The 21379-nt window shown below is 52.2% G+C and overlaps 2 protein-coding genes across 3 annotated transcripts; both read right to left on the minus strand.

The window, feature by feature from the left end:
• Positions 1 to 2577: 2577 nt before the first annotated feature.
• LOC123929335 (CMRF35-like molecule 6) lies at positions 2578 to 8693 on the minus strand. Of its 2 annotated transcripts, none has more exons than XM_045984880.1 (5): positions 8306 to 8693; positions 7451 to 7786; positions 5620 to 5743; positions 5059 to 5112; positions 2578 to 2949 (listed from the first exon to the last, which is right to left on the minus strand). In XM_045984880.1, the coding sequence occupies exons 1-5, from the start codon at positions 8364 to 8366 to the stop codon at positions 2850 to 2852; spliced, it is 675 nt and encodes a 224-aa protein (XP_045840836.1). In that variant the 5' UTR covers positions 8367 to 8693; the 3' UTR covers positions 2578 to 2849. The 2 variants fall into 2 exon arrangements, with proteins under 2 accessions (XP_045840836.1, XP_045840835.1); XM_045984879.1 differs by having other exon boundaries at positions 2579 to 3042.
• A 6959-nt stretch (positions 8694 to 15652) lies between these two features.
• LOC123929343 (protein CD300H-like) lies at positions 15653 to 21379 on the minus strand. The gene is made up of 6 exons (XM_045984890.1): positions 21319 to 21379; positions 20464 to 20799; positions 18864 to 18886; positions 18632 to 18690; positions 18071 to 18124; positions 15653 to 16054 (listed from the first exon to the last, which is right to left on the minus strand). Exons 1-6 carry the CDS (start codon positions 21377 to 21379, stop codon positions 15862 to 15864), a joined length of 726 nt encoding a protein of 241 aa, XP_045840846.1. The 3' UTR covers positions 15653 to 15861.

Below are 21379 nucleotides of genomic sequence, written 5' to 3' on the forward strand. Positions count from 1 at the left end.
GCTTCCTTGTTTCCCATCCCCTCAGCCACCTTCCCTTAGACCTTGCTGGCACGGATCCCAGGGAGTCCTTGAAAGAGCTGCTTCCCTCACTCCTGGGCAATAAGGGGAAGCATCGCCAGGTGTCACCATACCAAGGTCCATGTCAGCTGACCGTGGTCGGGAGGGGGCACTGGATCTATCGACCTCTTCCAGGGAGTATGAATTCCAGAAGAGCCATGTGGGCACTGCTTCTCAATAAAGCGGAAGCCCTGGGCTAGAGTCAGAGATGTCCTGTCTTTCTACCTGGTTCTATCCCCTCCCCGGGGCACAGGTGATGAGGGTCCTGACTTATTCTAGTCTGAACTACCCTTTGGGCTCCGGACCCCTGGTTGCATCTCAAGCTCTGGACCTGTAAATGTCTGGGTCCACCTCTAGTTGAGCCCAAGGGAGACAGCTCAAGCTGGTGAGCAGCATGGTGCTTGGGGAGGGAAGCCGACTGTAGGGCTGAGCCGGAGGAGGAAAGGTCATCTAGGTCAACCAGACCCAGGATACAGTGGGTCTAGTTCTAACGCCTGGGGTGGCCAGGATCAGAGTATTTGAATCATCCCAGCGGACCTAACAGCAGAGAAGCAATCCTGTTAGAGAATTCTTTTTAAGTACTTGAAGAAGGGGCTGCCCACAAGTTTGCGAAATGGTCACGATCGCCATCTATTGGTGGCTTGAAGAACTGCCACAAGTGTGCTCTGGGTATTACCTTCATCCTCATCCTGGAGGTTGGGGACTAGAAATGCCTTTTGTGCAAAACATAAGAGACTCTTGAGCATAGGAAACAAACTGAGGTTTGCTGAACGAGGTGGGTTGGGGGGATGGGGTAACTGGGTGATGGACATTACGGAGGGCACGTGATGTAATGAGACCTGGGTGTGATGTAAGACTGATGACTTACTAACTCCTACCTCTGAATCTCAAATACAGTATATGTTAATGAACTGAACTTAAGTTCAAAAGCTAAAAAACAGAACTGTCTTTTGTAGTCGAGTATCAAGGCCTGTCATGATCCCTCCAGATCCTTCCAGACAGAGGGCCAGAGCTCATGGAAATTCTGGAGCCCCATGGAAGAAGGATATTTGGTTTTCAGACAGATAGATGAGAGCTCAGGTTTATGGAGAAAGGCCTTTAAATTATATAAATTTTCTTTGATTTCCGACATCAGCCTTTTGTCATTTGGGGCATCCATATCCAGGACATATTTGGTTATGCTTGTACCTAATCATTTCATTTTCTTTGGAGTAAGTGTAAATGGAATGCATGTTATTTCAGGTTTCCATAAGTTCACTTGTTAGTAAATGGACATGTGATTGACTGATGTGTGTTCATCTTGTATCCCATGACCTGCTGAACTCACCTCTTAGTTCTATGAGGTGTGGTAGATTGCTTGAGATTTTCTACATAGACAATTATGTCATCTGCAAACAGGGTCAGCTTTATTCTTCTTCTCCATTCTCCATGCCCTTATTTCTTTATCTGACCTACTGCAATGGCCATAATTGCCATGGCTAAGATGACCATATGGTGAGAGTGGGCATCTCTGCCTTGCTCAGGATCTTACAGGGAAAACTCAGTTTTTGATCACTAACAATAATGTCAGCTGTATTTTTCCTTTAGATGATCTTCATCAAGTCGAGGAAATTCCTTCTTATTCCTTCTTAAAGTTAAGAGATTCCTTCTTGAAAATACTCATATTTTTATAAGTTTCTTTTTGATCATGAGTGGGTATTAGAGTTGGTCATACACTTTTCCAGCATCATTTGATATGATCCTATGATTTTTCTCCTCCTTACTTTGGTATGGTGGATTACAATGATTCAGTTTTCAACGTTGAACCAGCCTTCTCTACCTGGAACAAACCTCATTCCGTCACGGTGCATAATTCTTTGCTGGATTCCATCTATATGGAATATAGATTGCCTTGCCTATCCATCTACCTTACCCCCAGAGTCCTGCCCACTGGCCTCTCAGGACCCTCCCCTGGCCTGAGCTTTGCCTTTGTTCAGACCTTCTACCTTCCCTCCCTCAACTGCCTGAGGCTCTCACCCAACAGGAGACAAATCATGAGAGAATATGGATTCTGGGAAACAAACCTAGGGTCTTCGAGGGGATGTGGGTAGGGGAATGGAGTAGCTGTGTGGTGGGTATTAACGAGGGCACGCGTTGTGATGAGCACTGGGTGCTCTATGCAACTAAGGAGTCACTGAGCATTACATCGAAAACTAATGATGTGCTTGCTCTACAGTGGTTAACTGAACCATCATCATCATCCTCATCATCCTCATCATCATCATAATGATAGAGTCTACTCCGTCCTCTATCACCCCATTCATTGAACTCTCATCCATTCCTCCTTATGACACTTCTTCTTATAAAACAATATTCTTTTTTGAGTTTTCAAAAGCACCCATTAGCATAGAAAGGACTTATTTTGTTGATTGCTTTCTTCCCAGCACCTAGAAATAAGTGTGGTGCCACAGGGGTTCTTGGTGAATATTTGGTGAGTGGTTGTAGAAAGGAAGGAACGTTGCGTTGAGAGCCTGCACTGGGGGTTCTCAAGAGGACAAGGTCATTGAAAAGCAGGTCTTCCCTCACCTCGGGCTCTGTGGTCACCTGGGCTGTGCTTGGTGCTCTCTGCTCGAGAGTTAGGAGTCCTAGGGCGTCCCTCCCCCATTCTCCCCAGCAAAACGCCACGCACATCGACTTGTGTGTGTGATGGATCTCATTGCTTCTTCAAGTATTGAATGATTTGTTTGTTACCAGGTTTTGGCAATAAGGGGAGAGGAGACAGGTCTGGAGCCAGAAGTTCTTCCTCTTCTAGTCTAAGTGGTGTTGTCTCTGGACAGGATATGGATGGGCAAGGAGGGCTGAAACTTGTCTTCATCAGGCTGACTCTGGTGCCCACAAATTGCCCACTGAGGCCTGTTGACCCAGAGCACGGCACTGAGCATCATCAGAAACAGGGGCACCTTCAGCAGAATGAGGAGCAGGAAGTGGACGCTGCTGAGCAGGGACCTGTAGGAGGGACACGGTGACTGGCAGGAGTTTCCTCCTGGACACGAGGCCCAGGCTCTGCCCCCACCTGCCTTTGTGATCAAGTCCTGTGGCCTCAGAAATCAATATCAGCCTCAAGGCTGCATGGACCAGCACCGAGGGCCCCAGTCTCCTGTCGTCCCGTCAAGACTTGACCTTGAGCATCAGGACACAGCAGACACATGAGGATGTGGTGGTGAGGAATGGAGAAAAAGGGAGAAGAGGACACCCAGGAGGCTCTGGCTCCCAGAAACAGCTCTCTGAACCCACAACCCTCAATACTCACTTGCTCCTGCGGGGGCAGATTTTGAGGGCGAAATGCTCCCTTATAAAAGCTCTCCTCTCTCAACTAGTCTGGACTCAGCTTCAATATGATCGTTGGAGAAGCTCTTCTGCTGAAACTGCTCAATAACGTCCATCAGCGTCCAGGAGTGAGCACCCCAAGCTCAGCTCATGGCCAATCCCCTCACCTGCCCATCCTAGTAACTGTCCCTATGCCAGCTCCTCACAAGTGCTGTGTCCCCTCCCCACACGGGACCTTTCTAGAAGCTCTCCACCTCGCCAGACCCTTGCCTGGCTCTCAGCCTGTGGTTTGGCTGAGGTCCTCTCCAAGGTCACACTGGGACCCTCTTGCACACCCACTTGGCACCCTGGCTCATATCCTCTTTCCCCATTTGAACTCCGGGCCAGCTGTGGACAGTCTTGGACCGGCCAGTGGTTTCCCCCTCCAGCTCCTCACCTCTTTGCCTGAGGACTCTCTTTAGCTATAGGAGAGCTCAGCTTGCTGAGCACAACGCGCCACATATGGCACAGAATCCATGTCCCCAGGAGGGCCCGTCTGCCTGCCATACTCTTTCTCCAGATGAGGGGCCTTCCCTCATCTCTCTGTGAGAATATAAGAAGGCTCTTTGCCTACAGTACTCTCTCTAGATCAGGGGACTTCCCTCATTTTCTCTGAGAAACAGGAAGCCCCACCATTTTCTCCACCATGAGGACAGATGGATGTTGATCACTGCCTCAGCTTCCTCATGGCTCGGCATCCTGGGACAGACTGGGGGGCATCCTACACAGCACATCCGAGGATGCCCAGTGACGGAGCCCAGCTGCCCTGTGATAGCTCCTCCATCAAAGCACACTTCATTGGCTTCACCCACCTCCTTGATCCCTCCCTCTGCTTCCTGGGATCACCATTCCATAAACTAATTGCACCTAAGTCCTTGTCTCTCCATCTGATTTGAGGAAATCCAAACCCAAACAGGCTCTTTGTCATCTGTTTTCAGTGAATCTGGATTCCCTTCATCATGCCCACTGTCTTCCCACGCACACCATCTTCCTATGAATTAATGGGCAGTTGGTGTTACTGGCTTTATCAGGCTGATGCCCCCTCCCATCAGATCTCCTCTGAGGCCTGTTCCCTCAGAGGATAGCACTGAGCATGCTCAGGACCAGGGGCACCTCCAGGAAGGAAAGTAGATGCTGCTCAGTAGGGACCTGTGGGGGACACGGTGAAAGGCAGTGAGCCCCATCTTCAGGGAAATGCCCTGGTACCCTCCACTTTCCTTCTGTCCCTGTGCCCATGTCCTGAGGCCCCAGCAGTCCAGAAGGAAATCACGTCCAGGTTGGTCCATGCCTGGGACAGTCCCATCATCAGACCACTTCTGTGACCTTCAGGCTAACAATTGCCCTTGAGACATGATGTGGACATGGAGAAGGCCTGGCTATTGGAGTGACATTAGGAGACCCCAGGAAGCAGGCAGGACCTGGCCCAGGAAAAAAGTTCTATCAAATCCCTCCCCATGGGCAGTGACCCTGTCTATGGACTAGAAATCAGTGCTGGGTTGCTTGTCTAATGTCTGCTCTCCCATAACCAGTAGTTCCCAGGAGGGAATGGAGTGTTTGCTTTAGTCCCAGGGTCCATCTGGCACCTGTGTGGTCCCTCCAAACCTTAGCCTTGAGATTCAGAGGTTAATGATGGAGGGAATGAATGACCCCACTCACCTCTCCTCTCCCTCTGAGGCCTGGTCTTCAATAGGATGACTCTCTAGTGATGTCCTGGAAGGGAGCAGGGAAGAGAGCTCAGGGACCCCCAGAGCAGCTGGCCTGGCCTATGTCCTAAAGGCCCCCTTTGCACAACACTGGCACTTGTCTTCCCTGTCCCCAGAGCCCGATTTCTGCAGATACCTGAGTGCCGGCTCCCCCAAACCGACAGGTCTCCAGGGAAATGTCCTCTCACTGGCCAGGACTCCCTGATCATTGTGTATTGAAGAGCATTCCCTCCCCCATCTCTCCCCACACATGCTCTCCCTGACCCATCTGTTCTCAGATTGAGTTGTCCACTGTGTGAATTTCCCAGCTTTTTCAGAGCAGGACTGTGTCTCGGTGGCCCAGGGCTGTGTCTCTAGAAGGGCACCCAGCACACGGTTGGACTTCCACCGTTAGGTGTGGAATTGGTAAATAAAGCAGGACGGAGGCCACAACTGTCACACCCACACAGCTCTGTCCTCCGTGTTCCCCAGAAATCACCCAGGTGTCAAAGGTCTCCAGCTGCTAGCCCATTACCCAGGATGTTGGCTGGAAGTGGAGGACTCCTGCTGGGTCGCAGTGTCCCATGTGGGGGCTGGCAGTGTCCCGTGAAGACCTGGAGTGCTGGGGGGCCTCACAGAGCTGGGGGTTGCAGTGCTGGCTGTGGGGGGGAGAGCACAAGTCAGTCCTGCTGCCCCCCCACCCCGGGCTCTCCCACTCTCTGGCAGATGTGTGGCTCCGACTCACATCATCCTGGTCGCTCAGGACATCTGGACAGGTCCAGGCTCCACCTCTGCCCACAGCCACACCCAGGCCTGCCTGGAACTCCAGCCTCCCTGGCCCCCTCTACAGGTGCACCCGGGCCAGGTGTGCGATTTCAGAGGCAGAGCATCCTCCCAGCAGGTCATGGGACAGTGTGTGGAAGGAGCTCGGGCTCTGGGTTCAGACACCCCGCCCCTTGTTTCCCCTGGCAGAGGATGGGTTGAGCTTTCCTCTGTAGAGACTGATCCAGAGCTGGGGCCGGAGGCCGGGTCCTCAGGCAGGGCTGATGTCTGGAGTGAGGACCATGAAACAGGGCGCTCAGCAGAGTGCACACTGAATGATGGGTCCTGCGCTCAGTGCACTCAGGCCCCGAACTCTCAGCCAGAACTGTGAACATGGGTGGCCACAGGACAGAAGGATAGACAGAAAGAAAGATCTAGTGAGACAGACACAGACCCAGGGCACCACACAGACAGAAGGATAGACAGAAAGAAAGATCTAGTGAGACAGACACAGACCCAGGGCACCACACAGAAAGCTCCCTGTTCTGAGACCAGCTGAACAATGGTCTTTCTCTTCCAGGCGGTGGTGTCCGAGGACACTCAGCTCCTCACTGTTAAATAGGAACCCACAAGGGGCCTGGAAGGGAAATGCCCCGTGTGAGAGAGATGAAGAGTTACAAGAAGGACAACATCACAGGGGAATCAGGGACATGAGAAATAAGAACACAAGGTAGAAACCTAAACACTTAGAAGGATGAACTCCAGGAGGTTCTCAGGAAACAAAATCAGGGCTCTAGAAAGGAAGAATTCTTTGCAGCACATGGAAATATGTTTGGGGCCATAGGACCTGAGAACCCATTTTTCTCCTTTGTCTGGGGGGAGCTTTCAGGTTTTTTTCTGGGTTTCCTGGGACAAGTTGCCAGAGGAGGCTGGGGAGGGTCAGGGGGGAGGGGCAGGCTGTTCCCCAAATGCTCACAGAAGCCCCACATCATGGTCTGGGGCTCCTTCTTGGGCCCCTGTCGAGGTTGTTGCAGACTCCCAGGATCACAGCTGTGAGGCTGGTGCTCAGGAGCCATCCAGGACACAGTGATGTCCTGTTAGAGCCCCGGGGTCCTGGGCAGCCAGTAAGGGAGAGGAACCAGTGCCCTAAGGTCCCGTTCCCTATTGGGAGGACAGAGAGACGTCCAGGAAGAGGCTCAGGACACCTTCAGCGAGGACAGGACCCTTGGCAGGACAGGAAGGCAGACAGTTGTCCCCAGACTAGGGCCATTCGCACGGCCCACGCTGGGAGAGCTTTAGGTGTGAGAGTGTGTCAGGGCAGGGCACGTGGAGGTCAGCCAGAGGTGTGCATGTGCTTGTGTGAGTGTACAAACAACACAACACCTGCACACAGACCTAGACACACATGGACATACACACAGACACAACACGCATACGCATACGCACAACCATGGACACACCCCTGGTGTCCTGCGTCACCCACTGCATCCTCACCCCGCTGTTCTACCCCACGTCCCCCCGCGTTCCTGCTGGGGTCGGGGTGATCAGTCCCAGTCTCAGGCAGCCCTGGTGCTGGTGTGGGGGCAGGGATGTGCACAGCTCACCTGGGGTCACAGACAACACAACTGGGAAGGTGAGGTCAAGCAAATATCCTTGGTGGACTGATGTATCGATCCCGCACTGGTATGTCCCGGCATCATCCTCTGTGAGGCTCTCCAAGGTCACTGTGAAGGTGAGGTTTGCAGGATGGTCCCTGATGGACACACGGCCCTTCCTCACTTCTCTGTCTGCCCTTTTGGTCTTTACCATAGTCCACACACATGGGCTCCTGCACCAGTACTTGGCATTCTCTCTGAATTCCTCCTCGTACTGACATTGCACGCTCACGGATCCCCCCACGGTGCCCATCACGGAGATGGGGACACGCAGAGACCAACAACCTGGAAAACACAGCCAAGTGTGACCCCTTACCACATGGGCCTGGGTCAAGGGGATCTGAGGTCAAGTTGACTGTTGAGTCCCTGAAGGGCCCTCAGGGTCTGGAGGAGGCCTTGGCAGGAGACAGGCCTTTCCTGAGACCAGAGGGAATGGCTGTAGCTCCCTACTCACAGCACAGCGTGGCACAAGGAGAGTGTGTCCTTGGTGTGTGTGCATGTGTGTGTGTGTGTGTGATGCACGGAGACATCATTTCTGACTGTGACTCTACAGTAATGCTGGTCACTGGCCTCCCCTCTTGTCAGGGCCGCTCTTTCTGGCACAGAGGACACGACTCACCCGCTGATGCACTGAATCCTCCTGGTCACTGCTGAGGAAGTGCTGGTCGATCTGAGAATCTTCTCTGCTCTCCATCCTCCCACCCACATCCTCCTCCTCCCCTTGGGCTGCCTCACACCCTCGTCCCCCTGTCTCCCTCCTTCCCACTCAGGGCAGACTTCCCTGCCCAGCTCAGCCCCGCTCACCTGGGAACTGCAGAAGGAGCAGCGCTGCAGGCAGCCACGGCCTCCCGTCCTCTGGGGTCATGTCCGCAGCACAGACGTCACCCACAGCAATGCCGGCTCCTGGCAGGGGGACAATTTCAAGCCTCCTCACAGAGGGTCCTCTCTGCAGGGCCCACTTCTGCTTTCTGGGGCCGCTTTGCTTCCTCGTCCTGCCTGTGCTTGTTCTCACAATCTTCTTCCACGCCGACTCAAGCTGGTTGGGGTGCAGGAAACTGCGGGACAGAAGCAGAAAGGGCTGAGGCAGAATCCTGGACCTGGTGCCCCAGACCCACTCAATCCCGATGACAAGACAGCTCCTGGTCCAGGACTGGACTGGGATTGCCGACCCCTTCCGCAGCCAATATCTGCTCCTCTCACCATCCACACGTGCCCCTTACAGTGGAGCAACACTGTGAGCATTTCCTCTGGGGAATGTCCCCACCCCTATGACATGTCATTTCCTTTTGGTCAGGAGAGATCATGTCTGGGGTGGAGCTCCCAACTGCCCATCTTCTCAGGCATCAGTGGTGACCACAGTGGTGTTAGGACCCCCCAGCCTGCAGCTCTGAGCAGCCACAGTCCCCATGCGACCCCTGCTCACCTTGGCCACACAAGTTGGAACTGTGACCTCTGATGCCTTCAAAGATTCCAACTGGGTGCTGGGTTTCTAACCAGGGTACAAATCCCCAGACTTTCTTCCTTCCTGTGTGTTTTCCTGTTCTGAAAAATGGACATGGAACGGCCATCACCAACCCCGTGCGCACCTCACTTTGACTCTTTCTTCTTTGCAAAGTCCACTCTACTGTGACTCTCGGGGCAGAGGACTGACAACAGACAAGAAAGTCCGGAGATTTAAGGAGCTGGTGGTACGTTGGGGACATGTGATGCTGAGACTGGGCTTCTCCTCTCCATCCAGTGGTACAAAGGGCCGTTGTGTATCAAGAGGGTGGTCTGACAAAGCACTGACTGCCGGTGTCCATTTTGGGTTCACATGATGACCAGGGGCCTCTACAAGGTGTAGAGTTGGGGGATGGTCCTTGCCGGGAGGTGGGGAGGTGGGTCTGTCCTAACTCAGGGTGGCTAATTCTCATGACATGATGGGTTTGGTGTGAGTTTACACTGGAAATGGTAGGGAGGCAGGTCATGGTGCAGGACCCAACATCTTGCCTGGGTTATGCCAACTCCTCAAGCTTGTCATGCTCAATCACATCTATCGATTTCCCCCTAAACACTCTCTGCCCAGATCTGTTCCTCCCCCACACTATCTTATCCCAATCTAAGGCCACAATATTCCCAGAGTTATTGCAGTCAGATCCGTTACCAAATATTCGTCTCTCTGCCCCTCCCCATTAATATTTCTTCTAGCATCTCCATCTCCCATAGCCTCTCTTCCTCCTGGCATTACAGCAATCCTCTCTCCTCTCAGGACAATGGTGACATCCCTATTCCTCCCAGTCCCCTCGTGCCTTGTCCTCCGTCCTTCCACTCATTACCAAGAGAGCTCTTCAATAATACTCAGGAGTAGCCAGTACACTCTTTGTCCCAACACTACAATTCCCCACCCAGTCTCTGCCCTTGCTTGGTTTACATGGTCTGTGGCCCAGCCACTGCTGGGTTCTGCATTTCTATCTTGCTCCCCTTTGCCAATGTGCTCAATGCTCTAGCCACAGAGCCCACCCATCCCCAGGGACTTAGCATCTGTTTGTCCCTCTCCTTGGATCCTCTTTCCACCTTTTCTCACTGCTTCTTCCATCTTACGTTATAGATTTCACCTTGGACCTACTCCCTTAGAAAGGCTTCCCCGATCACTCTTCCTAGGGTCACGCTGTTGTCTCAATCACAAACCCGTGTTTGATTCCTCCATAGTTCACCAAACCTTGTACGTAAGTTTCCTCGGGTGGTTCTGTGAATCTCCCCCACTGGGATAGAGCTCATATCATAGCAGCATTCTGGGTCTGCTTCATTCATCACACAAGAAGCCAGTGCCCAACTGCACTTTGTGACCAATGGTCGGCTTCTGATAACTGTTCACAGAAGGAGTGAATGAGTGATTGAGTGAATGAATAAACACAAAATTGGCTGCAGACATGGCCCTAGACAACTGTGGTCCAATGAGATGCAATATCTATGGTGGTATAACAAATTCCCCAAAACTTGGTGGCTGGAACAATAAATATTCATTATCTCACACTTCCTGAAAGTCACAAATCTAATAAGAGTGTCTTATCTGGGTGGTTGTGGCTCAGCGTGTCTCTTTCACAACATTGTGGTCAAGATGTTGACCAGGCTATACTCATTGGAAGGCTGGACTGGCCAGAAGGATCTGCTTCAGAGATGACGTGTCCACTTTGGGTAAGCAGGAGTCCTTAGCTCCTCACCCAATACAACTGCTCGAGTGTCTGCATGGTGGGGCATCCAGTTTCTCCCACAGAGAGTAATCCAAGAAGAGCAAGGCACATCATATTTATGATTTATCCTTGGAGGTCGTGTGCCATTGTTTCTGCCATATCTGGGGATCACACACCCACCCTGACACAATATAGAGGACCCCTGTCCAGGGATGTGGGTATCTGGTCCAAGTGGAGGCTGTGAAAGGATTTGATTCCTAAAAATATCAGATATCTATGTATTTATATTTGTGCAATTTCCAGTTTCCCTGTGACACGCCAATAAAAGATTTTTAAAAACCAAACATCAAAACACGAAAGTATACCTCTGAAACTTTGCTTGATTTGGGTGGGGGGTATAGATGTTCATTGGTTTTCTGTCACACAGAAAAGAGTTTCCATAATCTTCCCCGCAACTACTTACCCTGCCTAAATCTCAGGCACCAATAACCTAAGCAGAAGCATATCTTGAGTGATGATATCAGGATGGAATGCAGATTCCTCTGGTTTGACGGCTCAAGTGCCTTTCCCAAAGACCATGATGCTGGCAGGCAGAGAGTGGCCAGCAACCAGCAAGAGGGAGAAGCACCATCTCCAGACCCAGGAGAGGGCCTGCAGAATGAGAGGGTTTGTCAGGCAGCTGGTGGCCATTGTAACACAATTTGAGAAACTTGACAGGGACTCAGGGTTTCTTCAATCTTCTCAGCCCACCACCTTCTCTTCCAGCTCTCCTTCACTTCCCATTGCATCTTCCTTTTGTAAAAACTTGAGTTTCTGCAACTCGTGGCTGAGTTGAGAAGTTGGAAGACCCACCAGGTGCACAGAGCAATTACAACAGAAATTTGACTTCAGGTTTGAGTCTGCGGTGTGATGATTCACGGTATGGGTTAACTGTCCACGGACTGCTCAGATGGAAGATGATCTTGGGTGTGTCTGGGAGCACGTTTCTGGATGACATGAGCATTTGAATCCGTGGACTCAGTGAGGTAGGTGCCCTCTCTGGGGTGGGTGGGCCTCATCCAGTCCAATCTGTTGAGGGTCTGAGTAGAAGTGGATGACCAGCAGAGGAAGGAGGAATTCGCCCTTTGCTGCCTGATGGCTTCAGCTGGGACGTCCATCTCTTCCCACCCTCTGTACTCCGGGCTCGCAGGCCCTTGAACTCAGAATGGATTTCACCACCCGCTCTCCTGGGTGCTCCTCAGCTCCCATCACCGTGGGAGCCTCTTCCGTTAATGAACTCTTCACAGGCATGCTTCTCCTACTGGTTCTGTTTGTCCAGAGAACCCTCACGGACACACGTGTGTATCTGACCCTGTGGCAACTGACTTCTTCAACCCCAAGCCTGCACACGAGGACCTCATTCAGGAAGATCCATGTGAGGACTCAACAGGAAGATCCAAAACCTGGTTCTTCTCATCTGCAGTGTGGCCTCCCAGGACATCTCCTAGAGTTGGTGGAATGCAGGTGTTTCAAGGGGCTGCTACAGAGAGACACAGAGAAAACACCCAGGATGTCAGCAGGCTGAGCATGGAAGAGCATGGGGACCATCCCCACGTGAACTGGGTCTGCGTTTTGCGAGGGAAATAGTGATGAAGGAAAGACCAAGTTACAGGCAAATGTTAGTGCCTTTCCTTGGTCTGGAATCAGAAGTATCTGCTTTATTCCTCTTTGGCTTTAGGGTCTCTGTGAGGCTTAAAAACACCTGGGAGACTTTTGTTTTGTGAAACTCTCAAGAGTCTGAAGAAAAGAGGGATGTCCAAGTAGGGTTACAAACATTCTGGGCTATTTGAGAGTGGGAAGAGGTAAGTTCTTGACTTGGGTCCCAGTGTTAGCCTGGAGGATGAAGAGTTCCCCGGCCTGCCTGCACCTGGAGCCTCAGGTGTCCCTACTCTCTGACAGTGTCCCCATGGGCACCAGCTTATCTAGGACACTGGGACAGACCCCTGCGCTGTGTGCTCACAGCTCGTGGACGTGCTCAGGAATCAACTTTTGGATATGCAAGTGGTCATAGGGCACAATTAATTGGTCTAGGAAAATGATTCCTGAATCACAAAGTTAATTCCCTCGTGTTTAGTTCGAATAAGACACATGCAGAAATAGCAGGATGAACATTTAAGTCAGGGCAGCCCTATGATTGTATTGATAGTTCAATTTAGACAATATGTTAAAGACGACAATTGATGCTGCTAACGGGAGGCCAGGCAAGAGCCAAGGGCCGACTTCTCTCCTTGCGCTGCAAGATAGACCCTCCCACCCCAACCTCCTGCCCATTTCTGCCCATCTTCTTGGTCCTCGCACCTCTGCTTCCTTGTTTCCCATCCCCTCAGCCACCTTCCCTTAGACCTTGCTGGCACGGATCCCAGGGAGTCCTTGAAAGAGCTGCTTCCCTCACTCCTGGGCAATAAGGGGAAGCATCGCCAGGTGTCACCATACCAAGGTCCATGTCAGCTGACCGTGGTCGGGAGGGGGCACTGGATCTATCGACCTCTTCCAGGGAGTATGAATTCCAGAAGAGCCATGTGGGCACTGCTTCTCAATAAAGCGGAAGCCCTGGGCTAGAGTCAGAGATGTCCTGTCTTTCTACCTGGTTCTATCCCCTCCCCGGGGCACAGGTGATGAGGGTCCTGACTTATTCTAGTCTGAACTACCCTTTGGGCTCCGGACCCCTGGTTGCATCTCAAGCTCTGGACCTGTAAATGTCTGGGTCCACCTCTAGTTGAGCCCAAGGGAGACAGCTCAAGCTGGTGAGCAGCATGGTGCTTGGGGAGGGAAGCCGACTGTAGGGCTGAGCCGGAGGAGGAAAGGTCATCTAGGTCAACCAGACCCAGGATACAGTGGGTCTAGTTCTAACGCCTGGGGTGGCCAGGATCAGAGTATTTGAATCATCCCAGCGGACCTAACAGCAGAGAAGCAATCCTGTTAGAGAATTCTTTTTAAGTACTTGAAGAAGGGGCTGCCCACAAGTTTGCGAAATGGTCACGATCGCCATCTATTGGTGGCTTGAAGAACTGCCACAAGTGTGCTCTGGGTATTACCTTCATCCTCATCCTGGAGGTTGGGGACTAGAAATGCCTTTTGTGCAAAACATAAGAGACTCTTGAGCATAGGAAACAAACTGAGGTTTGCTGAACGAGGTGGGTTGGGGGGATGGGGTAACTGGGTGATGGACATTACGGAGGGCACGTGATGTAATGAGACCTGGGTGTGATGTAAGACTGATGACTTACTAACTCCTACCTCTGAATCTCAAATACAGTATATGTTAATGAACTGAACTTAAGTTCAAAAGCTAAAAAACAGAACTGTCTTTTGTAGTCGAGTATCAAGGCCTGTCATGATCCCTCCAGATCCTTCCAGACAGAGGGCCAGAGCTCATGGAAATTCTGGAGCCCCATGGAAGAAGGATATTTGGTTTTCAGACAGATAGATGAGAGCTCAGGTTTACGGAGAAAGGCCTTTAAATTATATAAATTTTCTTTGATTTCCGACATCAGCCTTTTGTCATTTGGGGCATCCATATCCAGGACATATTTGGTTATGCTTGTACCTAATCATTTCATTTTCTTTGGAGTAAGTGTAAATGGAATGCATGTTATTTCAGGTTTCCATAAGTTCACTTGTTAGTAAATGGACATGTGATTGACTGATGTGTGTTCATCTTGTATCCCATGACCTGCTGAACTCACCTCTTAGTTCTATGAGGTGTGGTAGATTGCTTGAGATTTTCTACATAGACAATTATGTCATCTGCAAACAGGGTCAGCTTTATTCTTCTTCTCCATTCTCCATGCCCTTATTTCTTTATCTGACCTACTGCAATGGCCATAATTGCCATGGCTAAGATGACTATATGGTGAGAGTGGGCATCTCTGCCTTGCTCAGGATCTTACAGGGAAAACTCAGTTTTTGATCACTAACAATAATGTCAGCTGTATTTTTCCTTTAGATGATCTTCATCAAGTCGAGGAAATTCCTTCTTATTCCTTCTTAAAGTTAAGAGATTCCTTCTTGAAAATACTCATATTTTTATAAGTTTCTTTTTGATCATGAGTGGGTATTAGAGTTGGTCATACACTTTTCCAGCATCATTTGATATGATCCTATGATTTTTCTCCTCCTTACTTTGGTATGGTGGATTACAATGATTCAGTTTTCAACGTTGAACCAGCCTTCTCTACCTGGAACAAACCTCACTCCGTCACGGTGCATAATTCTTTGCTGGATTCCATCTATATGGAATATAGATTGCCTTGCCTATCCATCTACCTTACCCCCAGAGTCCTGCCCACTGGCCTCTCAGGACCCTCCCCTGGCCTGAGCTTTGCCTTTGTTCAGACCTTCTACCTTCCCTCCCTCAACTGCCTGAGGCTCTCACCCAACAGGAGACAAATCATGAGAGAATATGGATTCTGGGAAACAAACCTAGGGTCTTCGAGGGGATGTGGGTAGGGGAATGGAGTAGCTGTGTGGTGGGTATTAACGAGGGCACGCGTTGTGATGAGCACTGGGTGCTCTATGCAACTAAGGAGTCACTGAGCATTACATCGAAAACTAATGATGTGCTTGCTCTACAGTGGTTAACTGAACCATCATCATCATCCTCATCATCCTCATCATCATCATAATGATAGAGTCTACTCCGTCCTCTATCACCCCATTCATTGAACTCTCATCCATTCCTCCTTATGACACTTCTTCTTATAAAACAATATTCTTTTTTGAGTTTTCAAAAGCACCCATTAGCATAGAAAGGACTTATTTTGTTGATTGCTTTCTTCCCAGCACCTAGAAATAAGTGTGGTGCCACAGGGGTTCTTGGTGAATATTTGGTGAGTGGTTGTAGAAAGGAAGGAACGTTGCGTTGAGAGCCTGCACTGGGGGTTCTCAAGAGGACAAGGTCATTGAAAAGCAGGCCTTCCCTCACCTCGGGCTCTGTGGTCACCTGGGCTGTGCTTGGTGCTCTCTGCTCGAGAGTTAGGAGTCCTAGGGCGTCCCTCCCCCATTCTCCCCAGCAAAACGCCACGCACATCGACTTGTGTGTGTGATGGATCTCATTGCTTCTTCAAGTATTGAATGATTTGTTTGTTACCAGGTTTTGGCAATAAGGGGAGAGGAGACAGGTCTGGAGCCAGAAGTTCTTCCTCTTCTAGTCTAAGTGGTGTTGTCTCTGGACAGGATATGGATGGGCAAGGAGGGCTGAAACTTGTCTTCATCAGGCTGACTCTGGTGCCCACAAATTGCCCACTGAGGCCTGTTGACCCAGAGCACGGCACTGAGCATCATCAGAAACAGGGGCACCTTCAGCAGAATGAGGAGCAGGAAGTGGACGCTGCTGAGCAGGGACCTGTAGGAGGGACACGGTGACTGGCAGGAGTTTCCTCCTGGACACGAGGCCCAGGCTCTGCCCCCACCTGCCTTTGTGATCAAGTCCTGTGGCCTCAGAAATCAATATCAGCCTCAAGGCTGCATGGACCAGCACCGAGGGCCCCAGTCTCCTGTCGTCCCGTCAAGACTTGACCTTGAGCATCAGGACACAGCAGACACATGAGGATGTGGTGGTGAGGAATGGAGAAAAAGGGAGAAGAGGACACCCAGGAGGCTCTGGCTCCCAGAAACAGCTCTCTGAACCCACAACCCTCAATACTCACTTGCTCCTGCGGGGGCAGATTTTGAGGGCGAAATGCTCCCTTATAAAAGCTCTCCTCTCTCAACTAGTCTGGACTCAGCTTCAATATGATCGTTGGAGAAGCTCTTCTGCTGAAACTGCTCAATAACGTCCATCAGCGTCCAGGAGTGAGCACCCCAAGCTCAGCTCATGGCCAATCCCCTCACCTGCCCATCCTAGTAACTGTCCCTATGCCAGCTCCTCACAAGTGCTGTGTCCCCTCCCCACACGGGACCTTTCTAGAAGCTCTCCACCTCGCCAGACCCTTGCCTGGCTCTCAGCCTGTGGTTTGGCTGAGGTCCTCTCCAAGGTCACACTGGGACCCTCTTGCACACCCACTTGGCACCCTGGCTCATATCCTCTTTCCCCATTTGAACTCCGGGCCAGCTGTGGACAGTCTTGGACCGGCCAGTGGTTTCCCCCTCCAGCTCCTCACCTCTTTGCCTGAGGACTCTCTTTAGCTATAGGAGAGCTCAGCTTGCTGAGCACAACGCGCCACATATGGCACAGAATCCATGTCCCCAGGAGGGCCCGTCTGCCTGCCATACTCTTTCTCCAGATGAGGGGCCTTCCCTCATCTCTCTGTGAGAATATAAGAAGGCTCTTTGCCTACAGTACTCTCTCTAGATCAGGGGACTTCCCTCATTTTCTCTGAGAAACAGGAAGCCCCACCATTTTCTCCACCATGAGGACAGATGGATGTTGATCACTGCCTCAGCTTCCTCATGGCTCGGCATCCTGGGACAGACTGGGGGGCATCCTACACAGCACATCCGAGGATGCCCAGTGACGGAGCCCAGCTGCCCTGTGATAGCTCCTCCATCAAAGCACACTTCATTGGCTTCACCCACCTCCTTGATCCCTCCCTCTGCTTCCTGGGATCACCATTCCATAAACTAATTGCACCTAAGTCCTTGTCTCTCCATCTGATTTGAGGAAATCCAAACCCAAACAGGCTCTTTGTCATCTGTTTTCAGTGAATCTGGATTCCCTTCATCATGCCCACTGTCTTCCCACGCACACCATCTTCCTATGAATTAATGGGCAGTTGGTGTTACTGGCTTTATCAGGCTGATGCCCCCTCCCATCAGATCTCCTCTGAGGCCTGTTCCCTCAGAGGATAGCACTGAGCATGCTCAGGACCAGGGGCACCTCCAGGAAGGAAAGTAGATGCTGCTCAGTAGGGACCTGTGGGGGACACGGTGAAAGGCAGTGAGCCCCATCTTCAGGGAAATGCCCTGGTACCCTCCACTTTCCTTCTGTCCCTGTGCCCATGTCCTGAGGCCCCAGCAGTCCAGAAGGAAATCACGTCCAGGTTGGTCCATGCCTGGGACAGTCCCATCATCAGACCACTTCTGTGACCTTCAGGCTAACAATTGCCCTTGAGACATGATGTGGACATGGAGAAGGCCTGGCTATTGGAGTGACATTAGGAGACCCCAGGAAGCAGGCAGGACCTGGCCCAGGAAAAAAGTTCTATCAAATCCCTCCCCATGGGCAGTGACCCTGTCTATGGACTAGAAATCAGTGCTGGGTTGCTTGTCTAATGTCTGCTCTCCCATAACCAGTAGTTCCCAGGAGGGAATGGAGTGTTTGCTTTAGTCCCAGGGTCCATCTGGCACCTGTGTGGTCCCTCCAAACCTTAGCCTTGAGATTCAGAGGTTAATGATGGAGGGAATGAATGACCCCACTCACCTCTCCTCTCCCTCTGAGGCCTGGTCTTCAATAGGATGACTCTCTAGTGATGTCCTGGAAGGGAGCAGGGAAGAGAGCTCAGGGACCCCCAGAGCAGCTGGCCTGGCCTATGTCCTAAAGGCCCCCTTTGCACAACACTGGCACTTGTCTTCCCTGTCCCCAGAGCCCGATTTCTGCAGATACCTGAGTGCCGGCTCCCCCAAACCGACAGGTCTCCAGGGAAATGTCCTCTCACTGGCCAGGACTCCCTGATCATTGTGTATTGAAGAGCATTCCCTCCCCCATCTCTCCCCACACATGCTCTCCCTGACCCATCTGTTCTCAGGTTGAGTTGTCCACTGTGTGAATTTCCCAGCTTTTTCAGAGCAGGACTGTGTCTCGGTGGCCCAGGGCTGTGTCTCTAGAAGGGCACCCAGCACACGGTTGGACTTCCACCGTTAGGTGTGGAATTGGTAAATAAAGCAGGACGGAGGCCACAACTGTCACACCCACACAGCTCTGTCCTCCGTGTTCCCCAGAAATCACCCAGGTGTCAAAGGTCTCCAGCTGCTAGCCCATTACCCAGGATGTTGGCTGGAAGTGGAGGACTCCTGCTGGGTCGCAGTGTCCCATGTGGGGGGCTGGCAGTGTCCCGTGAAGACCTGGAGTGCTGGGGGGCCTCACAGAGCTGGGGGTTGCAGTGCTGGCTGTGGGGGGGAGAGCACAAGTCAGTCCTGCTGCCCCCCCACCCCGGGCTCTCCCACTCTCTGGCAGATGTGTGGCTCCGACTCACATCATCCTGGTCGCTCAGGACATCTGGACAGGTCCAGGCTCCACCTCTGCCCACAGCCACACCCAGGCCTGCCTGGAACTCCAGCCTCCCTGGCCCCCTCTACAGGTGCACCCGGGCCAGGTGTGCGATTTCAGAGGCAGAGCATCCTCCCAGAAGGTCATGGGACAGTGTGTGGAAGGAGCTCGGGCTCTGGGTTCAGACACCCCGCCCCTTGTTTCCCCTGGCAGAGGATGGGTTGAGCTTTCCTCTGTAGAGACTGATCCAGAGCTGGGGCCGGAGGCCGGGTCCTCAGGCAGGGCTGATGTCTGGAGTGAGGACCATGAAACAGGGCGCTCAGCAGAGTGCACACTGAATGATGGGTCCTGCGCTCAGTGCACTCAGGCCCCGAACTCTCAGCCAGAACTGTGAACATGGGTGGCCACAGGACAGAAGGATAGACAGAAAGAAAGATCTAGTGAGACAGACACAGACCCAGGGCACCACACAGACAGAAGGATAGACAGAAAGAAAGATCTAGTGAGACAGACACAGACCCAGGGCACCACACAGAAAGCTCCCTGTTCTGAGACCAGCTGAACAATGGTCTTTCTCTTCCAGGCGGTGGTGTCCGAGGACACTCAGCTCCTCACTGTTAAATAGGAACCCACAAGGGGCCTGGAAGGGAAATGCCCCGTGTGAGAGAGATGAAGAGTTACAAGAAGGACAACATCACAGGGGAATCAGGGACATGAGAAATAAGAACACAAGGTAGAAACCTAAACACTTAGAAGGATGAACTCCAGGAGGTTCTCAGGAAACAAAATCAGGGCTCTAGAAAGGAAGAATTCTTTGCAGCACATGGAAATATGTTTGGGGCCATAGGACCTGAGAACCCATTTTTCTCCTTTGTCTGGGGGGAGCTTTCAGGTTTTTTTCTGGGTTTCCTGGGACAAGTTGCCAGAGGAGGCTGGGGAGGGTCAGGGGGGAGGGGCAGGCTGTTCCCCAAATGCTCACAGAAGCCCCACATCATGGTCTGGGGCTCCTTCTTGGGCCCCTGTCGAGGTTGTTGCAGACTCCCAGGATCACAGCTGTGAGGCTGGTGCTCAGGAGCCATCCAGGACACAGTGATGTCCTGTTAGAGCCCCGGGGTCCTGGGCAGCCAGTAAGGGAGAGGAACCAGTGCCCTAAGGTCCCGTTCCCTATTGGGAGGACAGAGAGACGTCCAGGAAGAGGCTCAGGACACCTTCAGCGAGGACAGGACCCTTGGCAGGACAGGAAGGCAGACAGTTGTCCCCAGACTAGGGCCATTCGCACGGCCCACGCTGGGAGAGCTTTAGGTGTGAGAGTGTGTCAGGGCAGGGCACGTGGAGGTCAGCCAGAGGTGTGCATGTGCTTGTGTGAGTGTACAAACAACACAACACCTGCACACAGACCTAGACACACATGGACATACACACAGACACAACACGCATACGCATACGCACAACCATGGACACACCCCTGGTGTCCTGCGTCACCCACTGCATCCTCACCCCGCTGTTCTACCCCACGTCCCCCCGCGTTCCTGCTGGGGTCGGGGTGATCAGTCCCAGTCTCAGGCAGCCCTGGTGCTGGTGTGGGGGCAGGGATGTGCACAGCTCACCTGGGGTCACAGACAACACAACTGGGAAGGTGAGGTCAAGCAAATATCCTTGGTGGACTGATGTATCGATCCCGCACTGGTATGTCCCGGCATCATCCTCTGTGAGGCTCTCCAAGGTCACTGTGAAGGTGAGGTTTGCAGGATGGTCCCTGATGGACACACGGCCCTTCCTCACTTCTCTGTCTGCCCTTTTGGTCTTTACCATAGTCCACACACATGGGCTCCTGCACCAGTACTTGGCATTCTCTCTGAATTCCTCCTCGTACTGACATTGCACGCTCACGGATCCCCCCACGGTGCCCATCACGGAGATGGGGACACGCAGAGACCAACAACCTGGAAAACACAGCCAAGTGTGACCCCTTACCACATGGGCCTGGGTCAAGGGGATCTGAGGTCAAGTTGACTGTTGAGTCCCTGAAGGGCCCTCAGGGTCTGGAGGAGGCCTTGGCAGGAGACAGGCCTTTCCTGAGACCAGAGGGAATGGCTGTAGCTCCCTACTCACAGCACAGCGTGGCACAAGGAGAGTGTGTCCTTGGTGTGTGTGCATGTGTGTGTGTGTGTGTGATGCACGGAGACATCATTTCTGACTGTGACTCTACAGTAATGCTGGTCACTGGCCTCCCCTCTTGTCAGGGCCGCTCTTTCTGGCACAGAGGACACGACTCACCCGCTGATGCACTGAATCCTCCTGGTCACTGCTGAGGAAGTGCTGGTCGATCTGAGAATCTTCTCTGCTCTCCATCCTCCCACCCACATCCTCCTCCTCCCCTTGGGCTGCCTCACACCCTCGTCCCCCTGTCTCCCTCCTTCCCACTCAGGGCAGACTTCCCTGCCCAGCTCAGCCCCGCTCACCTGGGAACTGCAGAAGGAGCAGCGCTGCAGCCAGCCACAGCCTCCCGTCCTCTGGGGTCAT

This window comes from Meles meles, chromosome 18 (genome assembly GCF_922984935.1).
Source record: "Meles meles chromosome 18, mMelMel3.1 paternal haplotype, whole genome shotgun sequence".
NCBI lineage: Eukaryota > Metazoa > Chordata > Mammalia > Carnivora > Mustelidae > Meles > Meles meles.

Coding starts and splice junctions, on each gene's coding strand:
- LOC123929335 (XM_045984879.1), bottom strand. CDS start 8,366: ATGACCCCAGAGGACGGGAGGCCGTGGCTGCCTGCAGCGCTGCTCCTT. Junction 7,787..8,305: donor GCTCCTTCTGCAGTTCCCAG/GTGAGCGGGGCT, acceptor TGTGTTTTCCAG/GTTGTTGGTCTCTGCGTGTC. Junction 5,744..7,450: donor TGTGTTGTCTGTGACCCCAG/GTGAGCTGTGCA, acceptor TCCCCCCCACAG/CCAGCACTGCAACCCCCAGC.
- LOC123929343 (XM_045984890.1), bottom strand. CDS start 21,379: ATGACCCCAGAGGACGGGAGGCTGTGGCTGGCTGCAGCGCTGCTCCTT. Junction 18,125..18,631: donor ACTTCCAGCCAACATCCTGG/GTAATGGGCTAG, acceptor GCTCCCTTCCAG/GACATCACTAGAGAGTCATC. Junction 16,055..18,070: donor GCCTCAGAGGGAGAGGAGAG/GTGAGTGGGGTC, acceptor TCCCTCCTACAG/GTCCCTGCTCAGCAGCGTCC.